The 25,223-nt window shown below is 38.6% G+C and overlaps 1 protein-coding gene across 1 annotated transcript in view; it reads right to left on the bottom strand.

Moving 5' to 3' along the window:
* Positions 1-24,675, bottom strand: part of STEAP4 (STEAP4 metalloreductase) — a 28,414-nt gene extending 3,739 nt beyond the window's left edge. Inside the window, exons 1-3 of the mRNA XM_017851475.1 lie at positions 24,538-24,675; positions 1,661-2,118; positions 483-1,010 (exon numbers count right to left, since the gene is read on the bottom strand). Coding sequence (XP_017706964.1) covers positions 483-1,010; positions 1,661-2,116 — 984 coding nt within the window. The 5' untranslated portion in view covers positions 2,117-2,118; positions 24,538-24,675. The remainder of the gene's footprint in view (positions 1-482; positions 1,011-1,660; positions 2,119-24,537) is intronic.
* Between the last annotated feature and the right edge of the window lie 548 nt (positions 24,676-25,223).

Below are 25,223 nucleotides of genomic sequence, written 5' to 3'. Positions count from 1 at the left end.
TTTTTTTGAGATGGAGTCTTGCTCTGTCACCCAGGCTGGAGTGCAGTGGCATGATCTCGGCTCACTGCAACCTCCACCTCCTGGGTTCAAGCGAGTCTCCTGCCTCAGCCTCCCGGGTAGCTGGGATTACAGGTGCCCGCCACCATGCCCAGCTAATTTTTTTATTTTTAGTAGAGATGGCGTTTCACCATGTTGGGGCCAGGATGGTCTTGATCTCTTGATCTCATGATTCACCTGCCTCAGCATCCCAAACTGCTGGGATTACAGGCGTGAACCACCACATCCAGCAAACTTTTATTCTTAATAGTTGTATGAGATCTAAACTGGATTCATTTTAAAAAACTGACATGACATTTCTAATTCTAGTTACTTTAAAAAAGAAGATGCTTAGAAGAGTGACTTTCTATAATTATGAAATGAAATATGATATAGCAATAGTCTCTGATTTCAGGAGTAGAGGAAATACATAAGAAGATATTTACCTGGGTAACGGTTAGGTTTCCCGACCTCCATCGTACATAATATCGAATAGGAATCACAAGTGTGTAGAGGACATGAAGGAAGGCAAATCCCAGGGCCAGCAAGCCAAGCTGCTTTCGGCAAAGCATCCAGTGGTCCAGCCAGTCTGGGAATCGACGGTATTTTGTGCCTCGGTACAGTTGTAGAATGGCAGCAATAACACCAGGGAGGTAAACCAAAGCAAGCAGTGTAAGTGCTGTTATTGGAAAGACACGGTTTGGAATGGAAATAGCCATACGAAATGTATTATCTTTCTTTTCATAAACATAAGGGTAGATTACGTCTCTTATAACGCAATAGAAAAACAAGAAGATACACAGAACAGCAGACAAATAGAAGGGGAACCTCCACATTGGAAACAGTTGCAGGGGGTACTTTTCAATTTCTTTTGCTGCCATGAGTGATCCTTGATCCATTGGAGTAAGTCCAAGATTACGAACAATATCCATCACTCTTTGCTTGGCTTTGCTGTCATTTCCACACACAAATACCTGGTTTAAAAACAATTAATTCTGTATTTACTCCTTTTCTTTATTTAATAATTATTTTGAAAGGCTACAACAGCACCATACAGAATGATGACATGTAACAGTGAACGGTTTTTAAAATAAGGACGTAGAATTAACGTATCTAACAAGATGCTTTAAACTTGTTTGTGGTGTCCTAGATAGGTAAGTACCATGGTTTTTAGTTGATGATGGTTTTAGGCACATCACACTTATTTAAGACCTGGTTCTCTGCATAATGAGTAGTTTGATCTTTCTTCTGTATTTGTGGTGCCGCATCACTTATGAATGCTTCTAATCTCAGTGCATAAATGGAACCAGTTTCATACAAGGTAATGGAAGTAGAAAAGGATATTCACCAAGTATTAGTTTCTAGCACTGACAAGAAGCCTCCAGAGGCTGACACCATGGGGTTCCATCAAACTAAAATCTGAGGGTGCATACAGTGGGAGATGAATTGCAACAGTTGACCACCTTACTTGGTCAAGCTCAAGAAAATTATTCACAACACATATTAGCAAAATGTAATATTTAGTGGGTATTTGATCTTGGAATTATATTTTAGAATCTTTGAGGCAAGTGCACATTTAATGATTCATTTTTTAAAGATTGAGTGTAGATTTGTTTAATCTTACCTGCCGACTTGCATCCAGTGCTCCTGATTGGAGAGCCCAGGCTGAGATGGTGTTAAATGCTTTTACCACGTGGGCTCCTGGCACCAACTGAGCAAGGTACTCTGCATTAGATTCTGGATACTGATTGATTTTGAGGTTGTTGCTGATGTCTACCAATATTTTTCCATTGAGAACCTCAGTTAATTCTGTGAGAAAATCATAATGCTCTCTGTGGATTGCTATGATTATGATGTCAGACTTCTTGGCTGCTTCTGAATAGCTCAAGACTTCTGCACCATTGGGCAGTAGGTTGTTCTTCTGGGGGTTTCGACTTCCAAAAACAATAGAATAACCACACTGGAGCATTTTCAATCCCAATGATCTTCCAAAATCACCAGTTCCAAAAATACATACAACCTCTTGCTTTTCTGAAGAATTCATAGTAAGAGGAAGTACATCTATACAAGTTTTCTCCATAACTGAAAAATAATAACACAAATGCCCAACAAAATATAAATGCTCTGTGCATGAAAAATTAAAGAGAGCTATATCCAGGAAGTATAGTAATTGACTTGTTCTAATCTAATTGTCTTAACAATATTTACCCCCAAATTTGGAAGGAGTGAAAATTGTCATATATATTCTCATATGTGTCTTATGTAACAGAATCACTGGTGAAAAGCTTTTGTTTGATAAAAGGATACAGGACAAAATCTGACCAAAAAATGCACCAATAAATTATAGATGAATTCACTTGTTTAGTGATACAAAAAAACCTAAATAAAACATTAGCAGACAGAATCCAGCAGCTTGTTAATAGAAGGTATATGTTGATCATATGGGGATTATTCTACAAATGTGAAGATCAGCTCTACAAGTTCAATTTTAGAAACTTCATTAATACAACTTAAAAGATTAAAATTTAATCTTATATTAAAAGATTTAAGGAAAAAGTCCATCATATCTGTGTATGTTAAAAAGGACATCTGTTAAAATTCAATATTTATTCTTGATTCACAGTGAAAGAGAAATACATAGATATTTCCTTAACATATAAAAGTTATTGATCTTAACCTAAAATTCAGCATTATGCCTAAAAACATGAGTAGAAACATTTCCAACAAAGTCAGGAACCAGACAAATATGTCTGCTATGACCACTTTAGTTATTGTTCTGGAAGTTCTAACTAACATAACTAGATCAGAGAAAGAAATCAGAGGTACGGAAATTCAAGAGGGATTCCAGATGATCAAACAAGGGAAAATCAACCAAAAAAGTATCATACATACAAAAACAATTCAACATCTAGTCTGGGAACTAGATTAAAATCAATATTCTTCATATATTAAAAAAGAAACTAGTAAGAAGATTTAATCCACGAAAGGATCCTACTTATAGCTGCAACAAAATAAAGACAATATGTAACAAGATAGCAAGGTATGTGCAACACCTATATGAAAAATATCTTAAATGCTCTTAAGAATCAGGAGAAGAGAAATTATATAAATGAAAATGTACAGCATGTTCTTGGATGGCAAGGCTCACAAGATGTCAGTTTTCCCTAATTTAATCTATAAATTCTGAAAAGTAGGTTAATAAATGGGATGCTAGTCATATTAAATATTAACACTTTTATAAAGCCAAAATAATTAAGTAATGTGGTACTATGAAAGAAATAGATAAAGTTCTGGACAGGAACGGTGGCTCATGCCTGTAATCCCAGCACTTTGGGAGGCCAAGGCAGGTGGATCACTTGAGGCCAGGAGTTTGAAACCAGCCTGGCCGACATAGTGAAATCCCATCTCTACTAAAAATACAAATATTAGCCAGGTGTGGTGACATGCGCCTGTAATCCCAGCTACTCAGGAGGTCACTGCACTCCAGCCTGGGCAACAGAGAGAGACTTTGTGTCCAAAAAGAAAAAGAAAAAAAAAGAAAAAGAAAAAAGAAAGTAGACAAATTTTAATGAATGAGTTTAAAAAAATTCAGAAATGGACCCAAGCACATATGATAAATAGCATCTCAGGTCAATGAGAAAACAGATTATTTAATTGCTAATGTAATGACCCAACAGGTTCGCCTTGCCTGTTATCTAGACAGAGCTGATTTATTCAAATGAAAGAACATTTCAGCTCTTTAGGAGAGTCCCGAAATTTCCTTTATTTTAATGTCATAATCGCCAAGGTTATCAGAAACTTGCATTCAAGAGCACCTGTCAAAGTTTTATAGCTGATTATAAAACCATCTCCTAAAGAGGACCAAATCAAGATAACAATTGTCTGCAGATGACAGAAATGTTTTAGGGAAGCCACAGTCAAAGAAATTGACAAGGAAACTTGTTACCTCTGTGGCACACAAAAATTCAACGTAACAATTGTAGTTATTACTGATAACATATACTGAGGCATATTAGAATTATAGAAATCTTATACAATTTTATAACATACTAATAACATGTTTATATGACTATAACTCAAAGAAAGTTAAACACCCTTTTATATTTGACAATGTTTCTTGAACGATTTTAATACATTAAATAAGCCCAATATATCTTTTTGAACTTTAGGAGATGTAATTTTTTTTTTTTTAACTTAGAATTTGATCTTGGAAGGTTTGTCAAATATCAAAGGTTTAAAACACTGGATATCACAAAATAGAGTCCCATGTCACCATAAGTTATTCATTTACTCAAAATGACAGCTCGGGGCTGGGCATAGTGGTGCACACCTACAGTCCTAGCTACACTGAGACTGAGACATGAGAATTGCTTGAACTTGGGAGGTGGAGGTTGCAGTGAGCCGAGATCGCACCACTGCACCCCAGCCTGGGCGACAGAGCGAGAGTCTGTCCCCTGCCCCCAGAAAATTGCTGGCAGCAATTCCTTCAGAGCCCTCCATACATATAAACACACACACACACACACACACACACACACAATGTAAGACGAACAGAAGGCCTTCAAGACACAGATTCCAGACCCAGTCTCAAACCAAGAGTAGTCCTCTAAACAAGTTCTTTATTCTCCGTCCAATTAGATACCCCCTAATGGAGCTACAGACAGACACTCTGTAATGGGGCTACAGTTACACATACCTTGTAATGGAGCTACAGGCAGATACCTTGTGATGGGGCTATAGATAGACACCCTGGGAGGTTACTAAGAGACAGCAGCACCTCCAGAGAGGCCAATAAATCAGGAGAAGGAAGGGGCTGTTGGTAGCTGACTGGAATACTCACCAAATCAGACACCTCGCGTTGAGGCTACAGCTATAGACACCCAGTGATGAAGCTACAGTTATGGGATATCTCCTTAGCATTATTTCTCCACTACAATTGAATCCATGCACATTGGGTCAGCAGCACACCACTGGCAGAGAGTGCCAGAGTCAGCCCCTAGTCCAAGAGATCTAGGTAGCCACTTGGGCTGGCCTCCAGATCCATCATCAGAGGTGGGCTACACAGTAGGTAACCACAAAGGCAATCGTGGTTGAGCCCCCAAATTTGTAACCGCCCAGTGGGTTCACCTTGCCTGCTGCCTAGACAGAGCCGATTTATCATGACAGGGGGATTGCAGTGGAGAAGGAGTAATCCAGGCAGAGCTGGCTGTACAGGAGATGCGAGTATTATTATTACACAAATCAGTTTCCTGGAGCATGAAGATCAGAGTTCTTAAATATAATTTAAATTAAAGTAGGAGCTCGGAAGTGGGGAGTGCTGATTGGTCACATTGGAGATGGACTCATAAAGGGGATCGCAGAACTGGTTGAGCCAGATTACCAATTTGGGTGATGTCAGCTGATCCATCCAGTGCAGGGTCTGCAAAATATCTGAAGCACTGATCTTAGGTTTTACAATAGTAATGCTATCCACAGGAGCAATTTGGGGAAGGTCAGACTCTTGCAGCCAGAGGCTGCCTGACCCCTAAAATGTAATAACTAATCATGTAGTTAATTTGTTAGTCCCACAAAGGCAGACTGGTCCCCAGGCAAGAAGTGGGTCTTTTTGGGAAAAGGGACATGATCAATTTTGTTTCAGAGTCAAACCATAAACTAAATTCCTTCCTAAGGTTAGTTCTTCCTACACCCAGGAATGAACAAGGACAGCTTAAAGGTTAGAAGCAAGATGGAGTCAGTTAGGTCTGATCTGTGTCACTGTCATAATTTCTTCAGTTATAATTTTTGCAAAGGTGGTTTCAATGTCGGGGCAACTCAACAGTTACCTGAAAGAAAAAAATAAATTTACACCTTATACTCCACCCCAAGGTAAATTCAAAATAAATGAAAGATTTATTTTTTAAAAAATGAAACTAGAACAGAACTAGAAGAAACCATGGAACATTCTTTCATAATCTTAGAGGAGAAGGTCCTTTTCCTACATCATTCAACCATTAACAAATAGTTGGACAAATGCGATTGCATAAAAATAAATAGCTTCTGCAGTGCAAAATGCACTAAGCAATGTCAGAATAAAGATAATCAACAAACTGGAAAAAGTATTTTCAACTCATATAAATCAATGAGAAAAAAACAATTGCCCATTAGAAAATTGGGCAAAGTATATGAGCTGATAGTTTGTCCTAAGGAAATATATAAAAGACTTTTAAACACAGTAAAAGATTCTTAATATTATCCAAAACTAAAAAAAAAATGCATGTTAAAACTAAACTGAAATACTGTTATGAATCGTGTGACTGTAAAATTTAAATAAAAAACCAGTTTCTATGATCTGCAATAATCTAGGTTGCTTTCTATACTTTTGAAGGATATTTTTTCTTCAGTGTTGAGTTTTTCTCAAAAATCTTTCTTTCCCAATATTTAGTTTAAGCTTTCAGTTGATCTTTTATTTTTTTGGTGCATGCATGTGCGTATGTGTGTGTGTGTGTGTGTGTGTGTGTGTCTATTGTTCGATGATGTATCTTCAGTGCTCAGAAAAGGACTAACTGCCACAGTCTAGGAATGTACAAATATTCGTTGAACAACATTAAAAGGGTAGGATGAAGGGGCTGGAAGTGGAAAAGTTTACTCTGTGTCCCAGGCACAGTGTGAGATAAATAAAGAGGAAGATGCTGAATGATTAAAGAGTAACCAATGGAGAAGATGAGAAAGAAGGAAAGAAGTGGAAGAGATGTTGTAAGGACATTATTTCTTTCACCCAAATGGGTTGAAAGTAAAACTCTGTGAATTTGATGCAGAATTTTCAAAGCAGACATAATCACTACTCAATTCTCCTATGATGGATTTCATGCAGATTGCACAGCATATGTGGGGTTTGCACCTTTTTCCTGGCATTTCAGAAATTTGCGCTTTCCATTTTAACCTATCAAAAACACCTATATTCTTACCTGAGCTTATCTGAAGTTGCATGCCTCTACCACAAGCAGAGCATTTAGGTTTTTGTAGGGAGGTAGAAGTTATGGGAGAAAGACAGGACATTCCTGTACTCCCACAGAAACTCTGAATAATCTAATTAAATACAACATCTGAATCATTTTATAAACGAACTGGTGCCTGGTATCCTGAATGGGTGTCATCAAAGGTCATGACCACATGTGGGAAAGTACCTGTAGATGATCAGGGACCTTTGTATAAAAGTGCAGCTGTGCCTTTGAAAATTTCTTACTAGCACCTGCACATGCAGACTAGTTTAGCCATTTACCTTCTATTGGTTGGTTGCCAATCAGTTAACACCTAGTTTTATAAATCAAACCTTCAAACTGCTGAACAATGCCTTCATTATTCTACTGTAGAACTGGTTTGTGTCACAAAAGAATGTCTGACTGCCTATCCCCTCACTTAAAAAAATTATTTTATCCTAATATTTTTATTCTGTCTTTCATACTGGATGAACATTTGCAAGCAAAATGTAGATTTGATGCAGTTGCCAGTATCCTGTAATGAGATGGATTTTGTCACTTGAAATATTCTCATTTGGATTATCTTAATCATTGCAAAGAGAGAGTGATTCCAGACTATTTTGACTGTTTGGTCACCACATTCATTTATTCTAATCTTTCATGAAGTTTTTTAATGAAGATAGTGACTACATGGCCCTATTTTTTGCTTCGCCTCTTACCAGCAATGTCACCTTGAGCAAGTTACTCAAACTCTTTGTGTCTCAGTTTCATCATCTGTAAACTGAGGGATTGCTAGTACCTACTTCAGAGATACTGTGAGTGAAGAGAGCAAAAATCAGCTAATGACCACGAACAGGTACTGGAGACAAAATCTCCATATCTGAGGAATTTAGAAGTATCATGAAGGGAGCAAAGACCGCCTGGTGACCATCAAATAGTCCATCAGAGGCAAAACTCCATAGCGAGGGAATTTAGAAGTAATTAAAGTTCTTTAGTATCTAAATAGGCACCTGGTTGCAGGCCTCTTTCAAAAAAATTTCTAAGTAACGAAAATTTCTATACATCTCCAGAACGCTATGCTGAAACTCACTGTGCAACCCTTGCTGACAGTAAGGCACCAAAATGACTATAAATGTCATCATTTATCATGACCTATCTGGCTAATATGGTCCAAATTACCCTCAAGCTTCTGTCTTAAGGTTCATAAATGCTCCTAAGGAGAATCCCCCCTGGTCTGCTCAGTTCTATCTTGCTAAGGCACCCTGCTGCGCTCTTCTGCAGTGTTCTTTCTTTCTACTAAACTTTCCTTTTCCAAAACTATACTGTTGTCATTAAATTCTTCTTACCAACCCACAAGTTGACCACTTTCAGATGCTAGGGCTCTCACACCTTGCCCAGCAGTGAAAATTAGATGAATTCCTGTATCTCAAAGCAGTTCTTGAGACCTAATAAGTGCTTAAGAAAATGACTATTTTAAATAGATTGGCAATCTATTAGTTACTGAATAAAGTATCTAATTAACATAGCCTTTATATAAACTTTACAAATTAAGGGTTAATTATGCTTATATAACTGTGATTTTTATAAATATATAAAAATATTTGAACTAGAGTGCAGTGATTCTTAAGAATCTCCTACTCGTCCCGCTTATTTCTTATAAATAAAACTCTATATAAAATGACTTTTGAGGATCACTTGAGGTCAGGAGTTCGAGACCAGCCTGGCCAACATGGTGACACCCTGCCTCTACTAAAAATACAAAAAAATTTACCCGGGCATAGTGGAACACACTTGTAATTCCACTATTGGAGAGACTGAAGGGGAAAGATTGCTTGAACCTGAGAGGTGGAGGTTTTAGTGGGCCGAGATTGCATCGCTGCACTCCAGCCTGGGCAACACAGCGAGACTCCATCTCAAAAAGAAAAAAGAAAAAAGAAAAGAAAAGAAATAGATATATGTATGCATACTCTCAACCACAAGGGAGATCAAGTTGAGGGTGTATTTTGCATTAAGTACTATATAAAAGATGCTGCTACACCCATTTCAGGCATCTTGAAACTCAAAATCTGTGTGTAAATATGCATTCATGGAGGTTCCTTGTTCAAAGACTTAAAAAAAGTTTTCTAGTCCTACTTTACTCTTATATCTAGGATAGAAATAATAAAGAAAACAATAAAAAAAGATAGTAAACGGAAAGAAGAGTTATTAAGGGAAAGGTGGGTTAAAATAGTTAAAACATAACATAGGAGTTTCCTCTCCTTACTTTAGTCTCATGGGCTCTCCACAAACCTCAGTTATGTAACAGGAAATACAACAGAAATATTTCTGAGTTTGGAAAATCCGCAGGACTGGTTTTGCCTCTTATGGAATCATCTCCCAGAGATGATAGCCAAGATGGGTAAAGTGATCTCACAAGGGTGTTTACATAGACTAGGAATTAGCAATCAGTGACGCAGATATGAAGGTGGCAAAGATGACAACGAAGCCATGGTAGAAGCTGACTCTGAGAAACTGTGTGTGTGTGTTGTGTGTATGTGTGTGTGTGTATGTGAGTGTGTGTGTCATATGAGGGACCAGGTGTGGGTCAGGAGGAGTCCTGTTTATCATCTCTCTCTTTGCAGATCCCACCCCACAGGCCTTGGAAACCCGAGGCAGTATTCTTCTGGGATGTTTCCAACTAGGCTTCCCATGAGGATGTTAGGGCCAGCCTGGCTGGTGAATTTTACTTCTCTCACCTCTCAGAAGTAAGAGGTCTGAGAGGCTCAGGCCTCGTCCAGCTTTTGAGGATGCCAGCATAGTAGAAACATAAAAAGGTCCAAAGAGAATTACAAAAAATAACCTATTTTAAGTTCTTATACTTAAGTCAATGCTTACTAAAAAAATAAATCAATCAAACTTTTGTTTGAAATAATTATAGATTCCAAGGAAGTTGTAAAGATAGTACAGGAGGTCCCTGTGCATCTTTCACCCAGTTTCCTCCAGTTTTATGTCACTAGAGTACAATATCCAAACCAGAACACTGACATTGGAGCCATATGCATGTATATTTCCAGGTCATTTTATCTGGTGTGTATGCTCACGTACCCATCACTTCAATGAGGTTACAGACTAGACCATCCCTCATGCTGCCCTCCTTACTATCAACTGAACCCCTGGAGGTCATTAATCTGTTTGTTAACACTACAATTTGGTCATTTTGAGAATGAATAAAATCACACTGTAATATAAGCCTTTTGAGACTGGCATTTTTTCACTCAGTATAACATCCTTAAGATCCATCAATTATTTTTCCTTTTATTGCTGAGTGGTATTCCACAGTATAGATATACTACAGTTTAACTCTTCATCTAAGGTAGGACATTTTGGTTGTTTCCAGTTTTGGCTATTACAAATAAAGCTTCTATGAGTATTCACGTACAGGTTTTTGTATGAAAATAAGTTTTCGTTTCTCTGCGATAAAGACCCCGGGATACAAATTCTGGGTCATATGGTGTTTGTTTAGCATTATACAACTTGGCTATACTGACTTCGAATGTGAACTAATTTACTTCTAACCAGGTATTTATGAGTCATGATTTTTTATTTTAGCCATTCTGGTATCTCATTGTGGTTTTAATTTGCATTTGTCTAATGGTTAATCATGTTGCGTATATTTTAATGTGTTTATTTGCTCTCCATGTGTCCTCTTTGGTGAGATGTCTCTTCATCTATTTTGCTTATTTGCTAATTGAACTGTTTGGGTTTATTTACTGTTGAGTTTGACAATCTTTATATATTCTACATATGAATCTCTTGTCAGATATGTGATTTGCAAGCATTTTCTGCCAGTCTACAGCTTGTTTTTTTCATGTCTTAACACATTCAAAGTCATAAAACAAACATTTTTTAATTTGATTATGTCCAATTTATTTATTTATTTTTCTTTTATGGGTTGCGCTTTCAGTATCTTACCCAAAAACTCTTCACAAAACCCTAGTCCTGAATGTTTTCTTCTAAAAGTTTTACTTGTAAGTCTATGATCCATTTTAAGTAATTTTCATACAAAGTGTGAGGTTTAGGACAAGTTTTATTTTTTGACCTATGAATACATAACTACTCTCCTACCATTTGTTGAAAAAACTATCCTTATTTTTTGCTGAATTGCTTTCACATTTTTGTGAAACATCAGTTAAACATAGAGGTGTGGTTCTATTTCTGCATTCTCTATTCTGTTCCATTGATCTATGTGTCTATCCCTCTGCCAATACCACATAATGTTGATGGCTGTAGCTTTATAATAAGTCTTAAAATTGGGTACAGTGATTCTTCCCACTATGTTCTTTTTCAAAACTATTATAGCTACTCTAGTTCCTTTTAATTCCTATACATTTTAGAATAAACTTGTCATAAATTTTAAAAGTGTACTTTAAATGCTTAAATTAAAAAAAAATGCTTAAAATATTCCAAAACTTCAATGCAAATTAGTTCATGTTTTAGGAGAAAATATAGATGACTGTGCTGAAAAATTAATTCATACAAAAGCATAATAGCAATGTGTAGGTACAGGTTAAACATCCCTAACCCAAAAATATAAACTCAGAAATGCTCCAAAATCCAAACTTTCAGACATGGTACCACCATTGGAAAATTTCACACCTGACTTTATGTGACTGGTTGCAGTCAAAAGCAGTAAAAACTCTGTTTTATGCATAAGCCTATTAAACAGTTTGTATAAAATTACATTTAGGCTATGTGTATAAGGTGTATATGAAACACAAATTTTATGTTTAGACTTGGGTCTCATTCTCAAGATATCTCATTATGTATATGCAAGTATCTTAAAATGCAAAAAAAAAAAAAAAGAAAAAAATCTGAAATCCAAAACATTTCTGGTCCCAAGCATTTCAGTTGTGGGATACTCAACCTGTACATAATAAATGGGCACAAATTTAAAGTTATATGATGGACTATATGCATAGATCTCATTTAAATAATAAATAAAAATCAATTTTGAAGGTCTTTGTGTGTGAGCAGCCTGGGACCAAATGGTCCCTTCGTCCCTCCCATTCCCTGGAATAGATCCTGTTTCTCGTTTCTTTTAGTGATAAGAACGAAGTCAGCAACCTAACCATATCTCTTCTAAATGGTGGTACTTTCTTGTCTTACACTTGGAAAATGGGCCAATTGTTTCCCCCTGAAATTTCATAAAGATAAAAATATATACATACCTATGCATATAATGCCATTTGTAGACAAAGAAAAGGCAAGAAAATCTTCCCCTTTCTTTGGTACAGATAGGCCTGGAAGGGAAAATTAGCCTCCATGAATCCCTCTTATTTCTTTTATTTTTAAAAAACACACAAAGTATACAAATGAAGGTAGATTTCTTTATGTAAAGACTCAACCATTGTTTATGCACATCATTAGGAGTCTAACTTGTTTCTTAGCTCACCTAATTTTGCAAAAATATACAAATTTTAAATGCAAAAAGTTTTATATGAAAAATTTGGGCCAGGCGCGGTGGCTCACGCCTGTAATCCCAGCACTTTGGGAGGCCAAGGCGGGCGGATCACAAGGTCAGGAGATCGAGACCACGGTGAAACCCCGTTTCTACTAAAATACAAAAAATTAGCCGGGCGCGGTGGCGGGCGCCTGTAGTCCCAGCTACTCAGGAGGCTGAGGCAGGAGAATGGCGTGAACCCGGGAGGCGAAGCTTGCAGTGAGCCGAGATCGCGCCACTGCACTCCAGCCCGGGCGACAGAGTGAGACTCCGTCTCAAAAAAAAAAAAAAAAGAAAATAGTATGCTGGGATCCATCATTAGATAAGTTGGCATAGAAGAACCTATCTACAAAGCTTGGTTTGGAAGGGTTCAGAAAGAGAGAGGACATGGTAGTGGTACAGACAGACAGATGTTTTCTTAGCACCCTTTCCTGTCTTTAATCATTGAAACAACTTCTTAGTTGCTTATGAAAATACAAATACCTCTGCAAAGGGCTACACTAAGGCTTATGAAAATGCAAAGGGTTACACTAGAAACCAGTGGTTCTCAACCCTGGTGCATATGAGAATCAGGTAGAGAGCCTAATGACCCAGACTCTTGGAGAATCTGAATCAACTGGTCTAGGGTAGAGCCTGGGCATTTTTCTTAAGCTCCCACAGGTGATTCAAACGTACAGCCAAGCTTGAGAACCATTGCCTTAAAGCTTTTATCAGCTTTTATGTTAGCTTTCATTTAATGGCCTGCTACAGTTGTTCTACTTCCTGGTAACACATTAGAATCAGCTGGGGAGCTGTTAAAATGCTAGGAAACCACCTCCTGAGATTCTGAATCAATTGATCTGAGGTAGAGCCTAGGCATCTGTATTTTAAAAACCAAACTAAAACAAACTTAAGTGATTCTAAAGAGCATCCGTTTTGGAGAACCACTGGAGGTGGAAAAGGTAAAGTTATCTTTTCTTTTCCTTTTATTTTGGAGAGGTGTGGTAGGGAGAGGAAAGATAAGAGGAAGAACAGGATGTTGAGGTTGTAAGGAGTTGCAGAAACTGCACCTTCCTTACAATTTTTTCCTCTAAGTCTTCTTTCGCTGAGAAGCTAGAATTCCTCTCTTTTTGAGAACCAGAGGCAAAATGAGTGCGTTTGAGTGTGCAGGCCTTGGAAAAGAGAGAGTTCAAGGTATGCCAGATTCAAGACTTGTCAAACTGTGGGTAAGGTTTGTTCCGTAACTCTCTCTAGGAAACCTTAAAGAGTTGTCTTCCAAGAGCCATGAAATCATAATTTGATCAGATCTACTTATACATCTACTCAGTACCCCTAGCAGCAACTATCACATAGTACAGCATAATGTGATAACATGTCATTAATCAGTTGGGTGAAACCATTAATAAAATCATTCTGCCTCTTTCTCTTTTTGAGAATTCAGCTTTGAATTCTGAAATAATCATTCATCCAAACATCTGAATTCTTCAGACGCTATCCCCTCTGGACACATACAACCACTAGTGTAGCACACAAATCAGAGATCTGGCTTGGCACCTTCCACAGTTGGAATGCAAATAACACCTTCAAACTGTATGAGATGTGACAGGATTTTTTATTTTAATTTAACGGCTGTAAATAGGAGGGTTTTTTTTAAAGTCCTTCCTTCTGTTTTATTATTCTTTCTGAATTTCATCCCAAAAGCCCTTGATGACTTGATGACATATTTGTAATGAGCCGAAACCCATCAATCAAAGGTTTCCTTTCATCACAAGGCAAAAGGGCAGGAGGGGGTTCTGCAACTATGTCAGTCTTGTTGTGATTCACAGCATTTGCTTTAATATATCCCAGGGATAATTAGAAAGCAAAAGTATTAAAAAAATAAAACCTTCCATGAACACACAAACGTATCCAATTATTCACTGAGCTATTTCTGTATTTAGTGAGATCAAGGCTCTCTAGGGATAACAAACATTCACATTCAAGTACAGGTTCTTTTATTGGCAGGTATGTATTACTGTAGCAAAATAAGAAGACCTTGGTTTAAAAGATCACTGATTACAGTTTATTTTAAAATGCCCATAATAAATGGCTTTTCTAACATTTTGGACAGTTCAATCTTTAAGCCATATATAAGTCATTTGAAAATATAAATGTATATTTTAAAATTTAGCTTTGTAGGTAGAAGTAGTGCTGTTTGCAAGGGCAATTTCTTCCTGGTGATATTTATGTATAAATTTCAAATTCTTTCTTTTAACATACACATTAACACATTCCTTCATCAAATATTTTTTGATCACTTATTGTGTAGCACATACTGTTCTATAGGTTGAGGGTAAAGAGGTGAAGAATACAGATCTCACATAGAGTTTGAAAATGTTATCTCCTTACAAAGTGCTAAGCCTGATCTCTGAATTTGTGTGCTTCAAAAACTGTGTGTGTGTATATTATTATAAGAAAGTTGGACAATGCACACATAAAAATAAGATGATTTCAGATGGTAATAAGTGTTCAGAAGAATTCTGAGTAGAGTGATGGAATAGAAAATGCTGGGAGGAGAGAGAGAGGGAGACTAGTTTTGAGAATTGTTTAGCATAAGTCTCTCCAAGGAGGTACCAGTCAAGTGAGGGTTGCCAGATTTAGCAAATAAAAATACATAATGCCAATTAAACTCAAATGTCAGATAAACAAGGAATACTTTTCTAGCATAAGTATATCCTCTGCAATATATGGGACATATTTGTACTAAAAACACAAATGTGTTTTAATATGAAATTCAAGTTTGAGTGGGCATGATGTCTTTTATCTGGCAACCTTAAATCAAGCTGAGATCTGACAGGCAAGAAGGAGTTTGCAGGTGAGTTTTCCATGCCGAGGGGAAAGTGAGTGCATATGTATGAACTAACTGTGGTAGCAAAGGGCAACCCTTACAAAAATACAGATGCCCCTCAATTTGTGATGGAGTTACCTCCCAATAAACCCATAATAAGTTGAAAATATTGTAACAGAAATGCAATTTATACACCTAAACTGCCAACATTTTAGCTTGGCCAAATCTACCTTAAATATGTTCAGAATACTTAATTAGCCTACAGTTGGGCAAAGTCATCTAACATGAAGCCTATTTTATAAGAAAGTGTTGATTACCTCATGTAACTTATTGAATACTGTATTGAAAGTGAAAAACAGAACAGTTGTTTGGGTACTCAAAGTATGGCTTCTCCTGAGTGCATATTGCTTCTGTGCCATTGTCAAGTCAAAAAATCTTAAGTTGAACCATTAATTTACATAAGTTGGGGACAATCTGTACTCAATTTAAAATAGCCTAATTTGCAACTAGGTTAGTAAAGAAGCTATTACTGACATTTAAAAATAATTTCATAGCGGGGTCATATGAAATGAAAGATTATGAAATGCTTTTACATATTTGTAGCTCTTTTTAACTGAGTGAGAAATGGAGAATGTTGTCAGAGGAACAGGGTCCACTGGAAAGAAAGTTCAAGCTTGTGTATTAGTATCTCTTCTTAATTGAATATCAACCAGAACTAAGATAAACCATTCTGATATTAAAATATAATTTGATTGGAAATTTTAATTATAATTACATCAAAGTGGTTCTTGGAAATATACACACACACACACACACACACACACACACACACACACACACACACCTTTTACTCCAGGGGGAGAGGAACTTGAGTTAAAGAGAGTAAAAGCTTGCCCAAACTAATTTTCAGAACCTACATCTAATTTCTTAGACATGTGCACTTCTCATAAGTTCATATTGCTGCCCATTCTCTTATTATCACATCAGTTTAAGTAAAAATTACAGCAATCCTGTAGCATGATAAATGATCAACTTGTGATTTCCAAAATAAGTTCTAGTAACTACTTAAGTTACTAATGGCTATAGATTAATATAAATATATCATTTAAAGCTCTTTTTCTACATAAAGAAACTACTTCAGGTTGGTTGCTAAAAAACTGATTATTTCAATTGTTTTGTGAGAAAATGTTTTGTATCCCATAACAACTGAATTTGCTGATTAGTTTTTATGCTAGACCATAGAATGGCACCACGAAAACACAGTAATCTTTGTTTGTTTGTTTGTTTGTTTTCTTTTTTTTTTTTTTTTCTGAGACGGAGTCTTGCTCTGCCGCCCAGGCGGGAGTGCAGTGGCCGGATCTCAGCTCACTGCAAGCTCCGCCTCCCGGGTTTTACGCCATTCTCCTGCCTCCGCCTCCCGGCGCCCGCCTCGACGCCCAGCTAGTTTTTTGTATTTTTTAGTAGAGACGGGGTTTCACCGTATTAGCCAGGATGGTCTCGATCTCCTGACCTCGTGATCCGCCCGTCTCGGCCTCCCAAAGTGCTAGGATTACAGGCTTGAGCCACCGCGCCCAGCCAAAAACACAGTAATCTTAACTTGCACAGTTTCCTCAAGCCACAACAGCATAACTAAAGGCAATCTTTACATTAATGTTCTATGGACATATATCTTAGATGAATTGCTAACAACTAGCTATGAACTATGTCATATGCGCAACTAAAGTGATTGTTAGTAATATTTTACTAACACTATAAATTATGAGGAAAGTGAGGTAATAGAGATCTATGTTAACTATTTTAATTGTATTTTAGGAGAAAATTATTTATCTTAAATGTAGGTTCTTTGTTGAAATTCTAGTTCAATTAAAAATCTCATTAATACATGTTGCCACATTTTGATCTCAGCAGTATCTGTCAAGATAAATTAAGATTGTTTTATAATTCTCTGGCCAAGAATTTCATCAGGTAGGTTCATTATCTGCTGTTCAAGCTGGTTAGTTTATCTGATTAAAGCCCAGGACTCATGACGACAAGGTCAGGGATTCAGTTGTGTCTCTGGGTTAATTTACCTTGACTTCCATTTACATTTTAAATCCTGAACAAGTTCCTACAAATCTGTGGGTCACCAAAGTTTAGGCATCCAGTCAGACCAGGACCAGTGGATTGCCACTATCAGAAAAACAGCTCTATCTCATGGCTTTGATGGCATTTGGCTTGTACACACTACATAAGCATTTGCTTAATCTGATGATCTGCATCAACTCCCCTAATATTTAGTGTTCATTAGTGAGTTTTGCTTTTCTAGGTCTATTGTGGTCAGAGATATTTGGGAAATAAATTGTAATTTCAATTTTGAATTAACTTTGTTCAAATAAAATTTCTTAAGAATGGGCATTTATCTTTACATTAAAGCCAATAGGAATTATCTAAATACTGCTAATGCCAGTTAGTTTGGAGACAGCAGTTTTGTTGTGGATCTTGACCCCAGCCCCAGTCCTTGCTGTTGGAGGAGCTCCATTCTGCTTTAAGGTATCTCCCAACCATTTTTAGAAATCTCCAGGGGCGGTCCGCAATGCTTATGAATATAGCCTACTTCATCTTCTTTTGGGTAACTTCTAATGTGGCACTGAGAGGCAAGGACTCCCCATGGCCCCAATGCCTCTGATGTTTGCTGAGACCCATCAGATGGAGCTGCTGGGCGTAATCTGGCCTTGCAGCTGCTCCATTTCTGACCCCAGGGGAGAAAGTGCTCTTGAAATTCTCTCCTCTAACCTTTTGTAATATTCTGATATATAAGCTTGAGAGCAGTGCTAGTTGATAAATATTTTAAAATAAACAGCTCTTTCTTTTTAGTTTCAAGGTTTTTACTTTATTTTAGTTTTTGAGACATACTCTTGCTCTGTCACCAAGGCTGGAGTGCAGTGGTGTGATCTCAGCTCACTGCAACCTCTGCCTCCCGGGTTCAAGCGATTCTCAAGCCTCAGCTTCCTGAGTAGCTGGGATTATGGGTGCATGCCACCACATCCAGCTCATTTTTTTTTTTTTTTTTTTTGTATTTTGGTAGAGATGGGGTTTCACCATGTTGGCCAGGCTGGTTTTGAACTCCTGGCCTCAAGTGATTAGCCCCTCCCTCCACGTCCCCTATGCCCCCTTCCCCAACTTCAGCCTCCCAAAGTGCTAGAATTACAGGTATGAGCCACTGTGCCTGGCCTAGTTTTCAGGTGTTTAATCTCAGCCTTTCATTGGTGTGGCTGTGGCCAGCTTGCCAGCTAGGAGCTTGAAATCGGTCATGGAGTTTTTACCTTTTGATAATCACCAAATGCTACAAATCAGGAGTTTTTTTCCTTAGAGAGCCATTTACCAACATACCACTGGCTCTTCCCCTGCCTCTTATACCCTTCTCCCCAAGACTCTGGAATGTGACCACAAAAATGGGAAAATAATTGGACTGGTATTACAAAATATTACAAATAAATTTGTAACTACAATACAGTATAGCAACATAATAGTGACACTAAATCAGGAAATACCAAGGTTCCTGCAGTTTCTTCTGCTTTAAATAAAACAATATAATAATTTCAACTATTCACTTTCTATGTGCTATATAGTTCAAATAAATAAATGGGATAATACCATTTTCCCAGTCCTGGCTGAATCTTAGGCCTCAATCTATTTCCTTAGGGCCTCCCCTTCTTACAAGGTTCCTAAGTTTTTTTTTATAAAAACAGAATCCATGTGGTTTCCCTACCCCAACAAAGGTTCCAGACCCTCTCTACCTCACACATGGCATCAACACAATTTTAGCTATAAACCTGATACCTTTAGAATCTTGGTTCCCTAAGGGAGATAGATACAGGGACCCATCTGTGTACCACCATCCCCAGCACATATTTTACAGTTATTCAGACACACCTAAAACATAAGGTAAGTGCGGTGTAGGATCTCAACTATGACAACCAGAGGCAAGTGGCACACTTTCATTATTAACTGCAATGAACCATTTACCAACCTGCTCATTGCTTTCTCCTCAATCTCCTCCCATTTCTTGTACCACTTATGTCAGCGAATTGAATAGGATGAAGAAATCACTTTAGTACTTTGGTACTGGAGAAGAGCGTATCATTCTTAGACAGGGTCTTGCTTTGTCGCCCAGGCAGGAGTGCAGTGGCATGATTATGGCTGCTCATGGAGCCTTGACCTCCCAGGCTCAAGAGATCTTCCCACCTCCGCCTCCCGTGTAGCTGATACTACATGTATGCACTACTATACTTAGCTAATGTTTTAATTTTATTTTTTGTAGAGATGGGGTCTTACCATTGCCCAGGCTCATCTTGAATTCCTGGTCTCAAGTGATTCTCCCACCTCAGCCTCCTAAAGTGCTGAGATTATAGGCATGAGCCACTGAACCTGGCCCCATATCACATTTTTTTCTTTTTTCCAGACAGCTGGAGGGCAGTGGTGCCATCCTCTGCCTCCTGGGTTCAAACTATTCTCCCACCTCAGCCTCCCAGGTAGCTGGGACTACAGGTGTGCACCACCATGCCCAGCTAATTTTTGTATTTTTGGTAGAGACGTGGTTTCACCACGTTGGCCAGGCTGGTCTTGAACTCCTGAGCTCAGGCGATATGCCCACCTCAGCCTCCCACAGTGCTGGGATTATAGGCGTGAGCCACTGTGTTTGGCCCCATATCACTCTTTAAAATAAATTAGAATACAAAATATTACAAATAAATTTGTAACTGCAATACAGTATAGCAACATAATAGGGACATTAAATCAGGAAATACCAAGGTTCCTGCAGTTTCTTCTACTTTAAATAAAACGTTATAATAACTTCAACTGTTCCCTTTATATGTGCTATACAGTTCAAAGCAACCTCATGCCTCTCCCTGAATGGTAGGAAGTTAAAATGTGGACTTTGCCACTGCACTTTGACCCTGTTAATTAACATTGTGTAGGCAGCATCCATACTCATTATGTACTATGTCCATAAGGTAAGCATCTTCCAAAAGTGAAAATCAGTGTTATTAGCAAAGCCTTGTTTTCAACAGAGATTTATTGAATAGCCATGCCAAGAGGGATAAAGTGAGAAACGAGATGGACCCTGTCCTCAAGGAGCTTTGGTCTTGGGAAAGATGAAGCATATAATCAAATTGTTGCAATGCATAGTGTAAGGGCCAGAGCAGAGGAATGTGCAGAGAGGATGGGAGCCTACAGGCGAGGAGGGACTTGAATCTGCCGGGAAGCAGAACAAATAAGTTTTCCAAAGTCTGTGCAAAAGTTTTGCAGCCACAATTTAACTTGAGCTCAAAACTGTTTTTACACCCTGTAAAAAGAGCAGGTATAGATGGAAGATGAACAATCAGCGATGACCATTAATTATCCCTTCCTATTTCCGCGCTCCACAGTGCTGATGCCATCAGGTCTCTGAGCCCTGGCTTTGTTCCTAATGCATTTTTTTTCCCTTTAATATTGGGTGCTGGCCAGGCACGGTCACTCACTCCTGTAACCCAGCATTTTGGGAGGCCAAGACGGGCAGATCACTTGAGGTCAGGAGTTCAAGACCAGACTGGCAAAAATGGCGAAACCCCATCTCTACTAAAAATGCAAAAATTAGGTGGGCTTGGTGGTACATGCCTGTAATTCTAGCTACTCAGGAGGCTGAGGCAGGAGAATTGCTTTAGCCCAGGAGACGGAAGTTGCAGTGAGCCGACATCACGCTACTGTACTCCAGCCTGAGTGAAGGAGTGAGACTGTCTCAAAAAAAAAAAAAAAAAAAAAATTGGGTGCTGAGGCCAAAGTGACTAGCTTGTATTCTACTAATAACCTTCCAAGAGCTGTGCTATATAGTTCTATTAAATTATCTTTTAGCCTTCTTTTTATTTAGAATTATAGTTCCTAACTTTTCAAAATTACTCTTTGCACATATTTTCCTTCCTTTTAAAATGAAAAGGGAACTTTATCCTGATGTTAGGATTGATCATATGATCTACATTAAAACAAAAACAAAAACAAAAGTCTGGCTGGACACGGTGGCTCACACCTGTAATCCTAGCACTTTGGGAGGCCAAGGCGGATGGATCACCTGAGGTCTGGAGTTCGAGACCAGCCTGGTCAACACGGTGAAACTCCGTCTCTACTAAACATACAAAAATTAGCTGGGCATGGTGGTGGGCACCTATAATCCCAGCTACTCAGGAGGCTGAGGCAGGAGAATTGCTTGAACCCAGGGAGCGGAGGTTGCAGTGAGCCAAGATCCTGCCACTGCACTCCAGCCTAGGTGACAGAGTGAGACTCAGCCTCAAAACAAAACAAAACAAAACAAAACAAAACAAAACAAATGTCCTCCCAAAATAGAAATATGTGACTGCCAAAGTACAGTACAGTAAGACCTCTCCATACATGACTGAATAAACTCTTCAGAACATTGTGGAGAAGAATTTAGATTGGGCTGTCAATGTCCTGCCTAGTTAATTAGAGTGTACACACTTCCTTCAGTAGAATAGCATGTTCTTTTGCAAGGATATGTTTCTGAAAGAGGATCTTTAAACAGCACAAGGATCCACTGTTTTCTACTCCTTAATGATTTGGGAGGAACAAATTGTTAATGTATGTAGGCCAAGTATGTTTTCTTAGCCTGCTTTGTTTTATGCATTAATTATTCCTTAGTTATTTATTTAGTTTGATTCCTTCCAGGACTGATTTCTTTTCAACAAAAGGACAAATGCTAATTCAAATCACTTCGGAAATGACCTAAAAGTCATTAGAAATATCTTGAGTGGAGTTAACACAGCATATATAACTGTTTAGGAAGTTTTCATAATTAACTAATAAACCATTCTCTTTAAATCTGTAAAGAACAAACAGGTAACTTCAGAGGTCTTATCTCTGTAAACCTTACATTATTATTACCTGGCATTAACTTACAACAAATAAACAAACAAAACCCCACCCAGAAAACTTCATTATCCCCATCCTCTTCCGCATTGTTATAGTATGAATTCTTGGTAGATGTAGCTGCAGGCGCTAGCAAATGACCTTCTCAGAGGACTACCCGGAGAAAACTTAGCTACAAAGTGCCCTAGCAAAGTGCTCAATCTTCAGGTTTTGAAGGACTACTGTGTTGCTGCTGGTGTGTGTGTGTGTGTGTGTGTGTTGCTAGCAACTTATCAGTTTCCCTAAGATTTTCCAAAAAAAAAAAATATTTTTAAGTAGCATTTGATAAACATGTCTACATTAATTATGAAGAGAACTAGATGGTAAGGATCCTAAAACAGTGGAACGTGTTTCTGAGAGTGACAACAGAATCAGCTACCCATCCTTTAAAAGGAGAATTTATATCCTTTTAATAACAGAATAATAGTAGGGTGATTCAGGGGAAGTCCTTCAAGAGACAAAGTAATGCAGAGTGACCACTCCGAGTTTCTTCGAATATAAAATTCCATAACTTATTTTTCTTAAAATTGTTCACACATAGTGCAAGGCCTAGGGTTTTAATTTAACAAGCTGAAAAAGTCTATTTAGTTCCTTCTAAACAACAGTTAGCAAGCTTTAGTAAGACAGAAGTCTGGAAATTGTTTTTCAGCCAGGGGCCGGGCCTTGTACACCTGATTTCTGAACAATGTGAACTTCAACAATGTGAACAATGTGAACCTCAGTGGAACCGTAAAATGTTACCAAATAGAAAAAGTGCTATGACCCAATTTGTCTGTACACATGTACTATTTACTTTACAACCTTGGAGCTTGATAAATAGGAAGTGTCTCATCCTGTTTTCTGGGTTGGCAGTGTTTGCCATGCAGGTAGAATACATGTAGGTCGAATCTCATATTGTGCTAAATCACAGCATTCTGAAAAACTTGGGACCTTGTAAAAGGCCATATCTCAGAAAAGTTACTGCTTCAAATAAATGTGCCATTTTATAAAATTATACCTACTGTATCAGAAAAAAATTTTCTCTCATGTGAGTGACGTTTATATGACTGCCGTTTGTAGGGAATAGGGCATTCTCACATAGCAAGTCTGAAGAATGGTTTTGTAAGCTGAGAGTATTTTCTGAATGATAAATGTGGTAGAACTTGAAGACACTCCTGTGGGAAGAGACTCTCCCCCCACAACTGGAGAGTTTCCTTATAAAAGTGGAACCTGCATTATTATGAAAAAAGTAACCACTGAATTATAGTTGTAGCATTAAGGAGATTTTCCATATATTTCAAACTTGCAGGCATCTTTAGTCACAGCTTTTCACCTTGTTAGAGTTGAACTTTCTGGATCATCTGGCCCAATAGCCAGCCTTTTATTTTACATCTGTGGAAACTGAGGCTGAGATATTGAGCTTCTAGTTATTATAGAACTAGGAATAGTATTCTCCCTTCCCTCCCCCATTCTTTATCCAATTCACTTTCTCAGCTCACTGAAACCTCTGCCTCCCGGGTTCCAGCGATTCTCCTGTCTCAGCCTCCTGAGTAGCTGGGATTACAGGCACCTGCCACCACGCCTGGCTAAGTTTTGTAGTTTTAGTAGAGACTGGGTTGCACCATGTTGGCCAGGCTGGTCTGAAACTCCTGACCTCAAGTGATCCACTGGCCTCGGCCTCCCAAAGTGTTGGGATTACAGGTTTGAGCCACTGTGCCCAGCCTCAGTACACCAATCTTTTAAAGAAATTTCCTAAATAACCATCTAGAGGTGGAAAAAAGAATAATAAAATTCTGTCTCTGGACAAACAAACGGAACTGAGGCTTTATTTACTTTTCACAATAAATTACATTCTGAACATTCTTCCTCCAGAAAAGTAACCTTTAAATTGCATGAGTAAATTTAAATCAAGATCAAAGATGGAAGTCTTCATTGCAGGTATCAGGACAAATTTTTAGCTACTGGTCAAGAAGCAGCTTCGGATCTGAGACCTTGGAGATTGCTAAAGCCACATTCTTCCAGCCTGCTTTTTGATGGGCACCCCAAGAGTGCGCCAATCCAGAAGTAAGATGCAGAGAAGAATCTAATCCCCTAATTTTCCCCCTTTGGGCTTCTCCGCACCCTGTGGTAGGGATGAGCGTTAAATTCCAGGAAGTTAGAAGCTTGCTGAATCGCTGAGCAGCCTCAGGTGACTTTCCCCGAAAGGGATGCCAGGGCGCGGCGGGGAGTTTGCAAGCACCTGTTCCTCAGTGCTAGTGGGCTGGGGAGTGGGGTCCTAGCAGCAGGGACTGGAGGTGAGCTGAGGCAGATAAGGGACGGGAGCCTTGTGGCGAAAAGTGACCCACCTGTGGGAGAGGCGCTTCCGAGGAGGAAGCGTCCAGCGCAGCCGGTGCGCGCCGCGGACCGGGGGGGTAGAGAGAAGTTTCGCGGCGCCTGCAGCTCCGTGCTGGGGCTTGTGGCTCTCGCTGCTATAAGAAGCCAGAGAAGGGCGGGACGGTCCGCGAAATTTCGCAAGAGAAGCGGAGAGAAACTTGTTTCCTGGAAGAGTTCAAGCTGAGAATCCCAGCTGGAAGGACCGGAACTTCTATACTGCAGTGCTGCTGATGGTGCCGCTGACCCCCGGGAAGCGGGGATTTTAAGGGTTTCGCCGGAGACTTGGCATCTGTGCATCCCAGGGTGATTGAGGTTTGGAGAGGTCTAGGAATCCCCCTTTCCTAAAGGAGCAAGAAGGATCTCTTTGAGTAGCTGAGAAAACAGCACCTGGACTAGGCTTCTAGGCAATTCTTTTGCCATCTTAGTTTATAGAAAAGGTGGTATCTTTCCGCTCTGCCTGGAAGCCATGGGTTCTTATGGGGCTCATGACTTGGAAGATCTTGAGTTTTCAGGTCTTAATTTAGGTAGATTAAAGAAATAAAACAAATGAAAGAGGGATAGGGATACCTTATGATATATATGCAAGTGGATTCGTGTGTCTTTCTACATAGTAGATAAAAACCACAGCCATGGTTGTTTAAGATTGAAATAATCCTGA

Source organism: Rhinopithecus bieti, unplaced genomic scaffold, assembly GCF_001698545.2.
Source record: "Rhinopithecus bieti isolate Rb0 unplaced genomic scaffold, ASM169854v2 scaffold_1558, whole genome shotgun sequence".
Lineage (NCBI taxonomy): Eukaryota > Metazoa > Chordata > Mammalia > Primates > Cercopithecidae > Rhinopithecus > Rhinopithecus bieti.
This window is presented reverse-complemented; position numbering and strand designations above follow the sequence as displayed.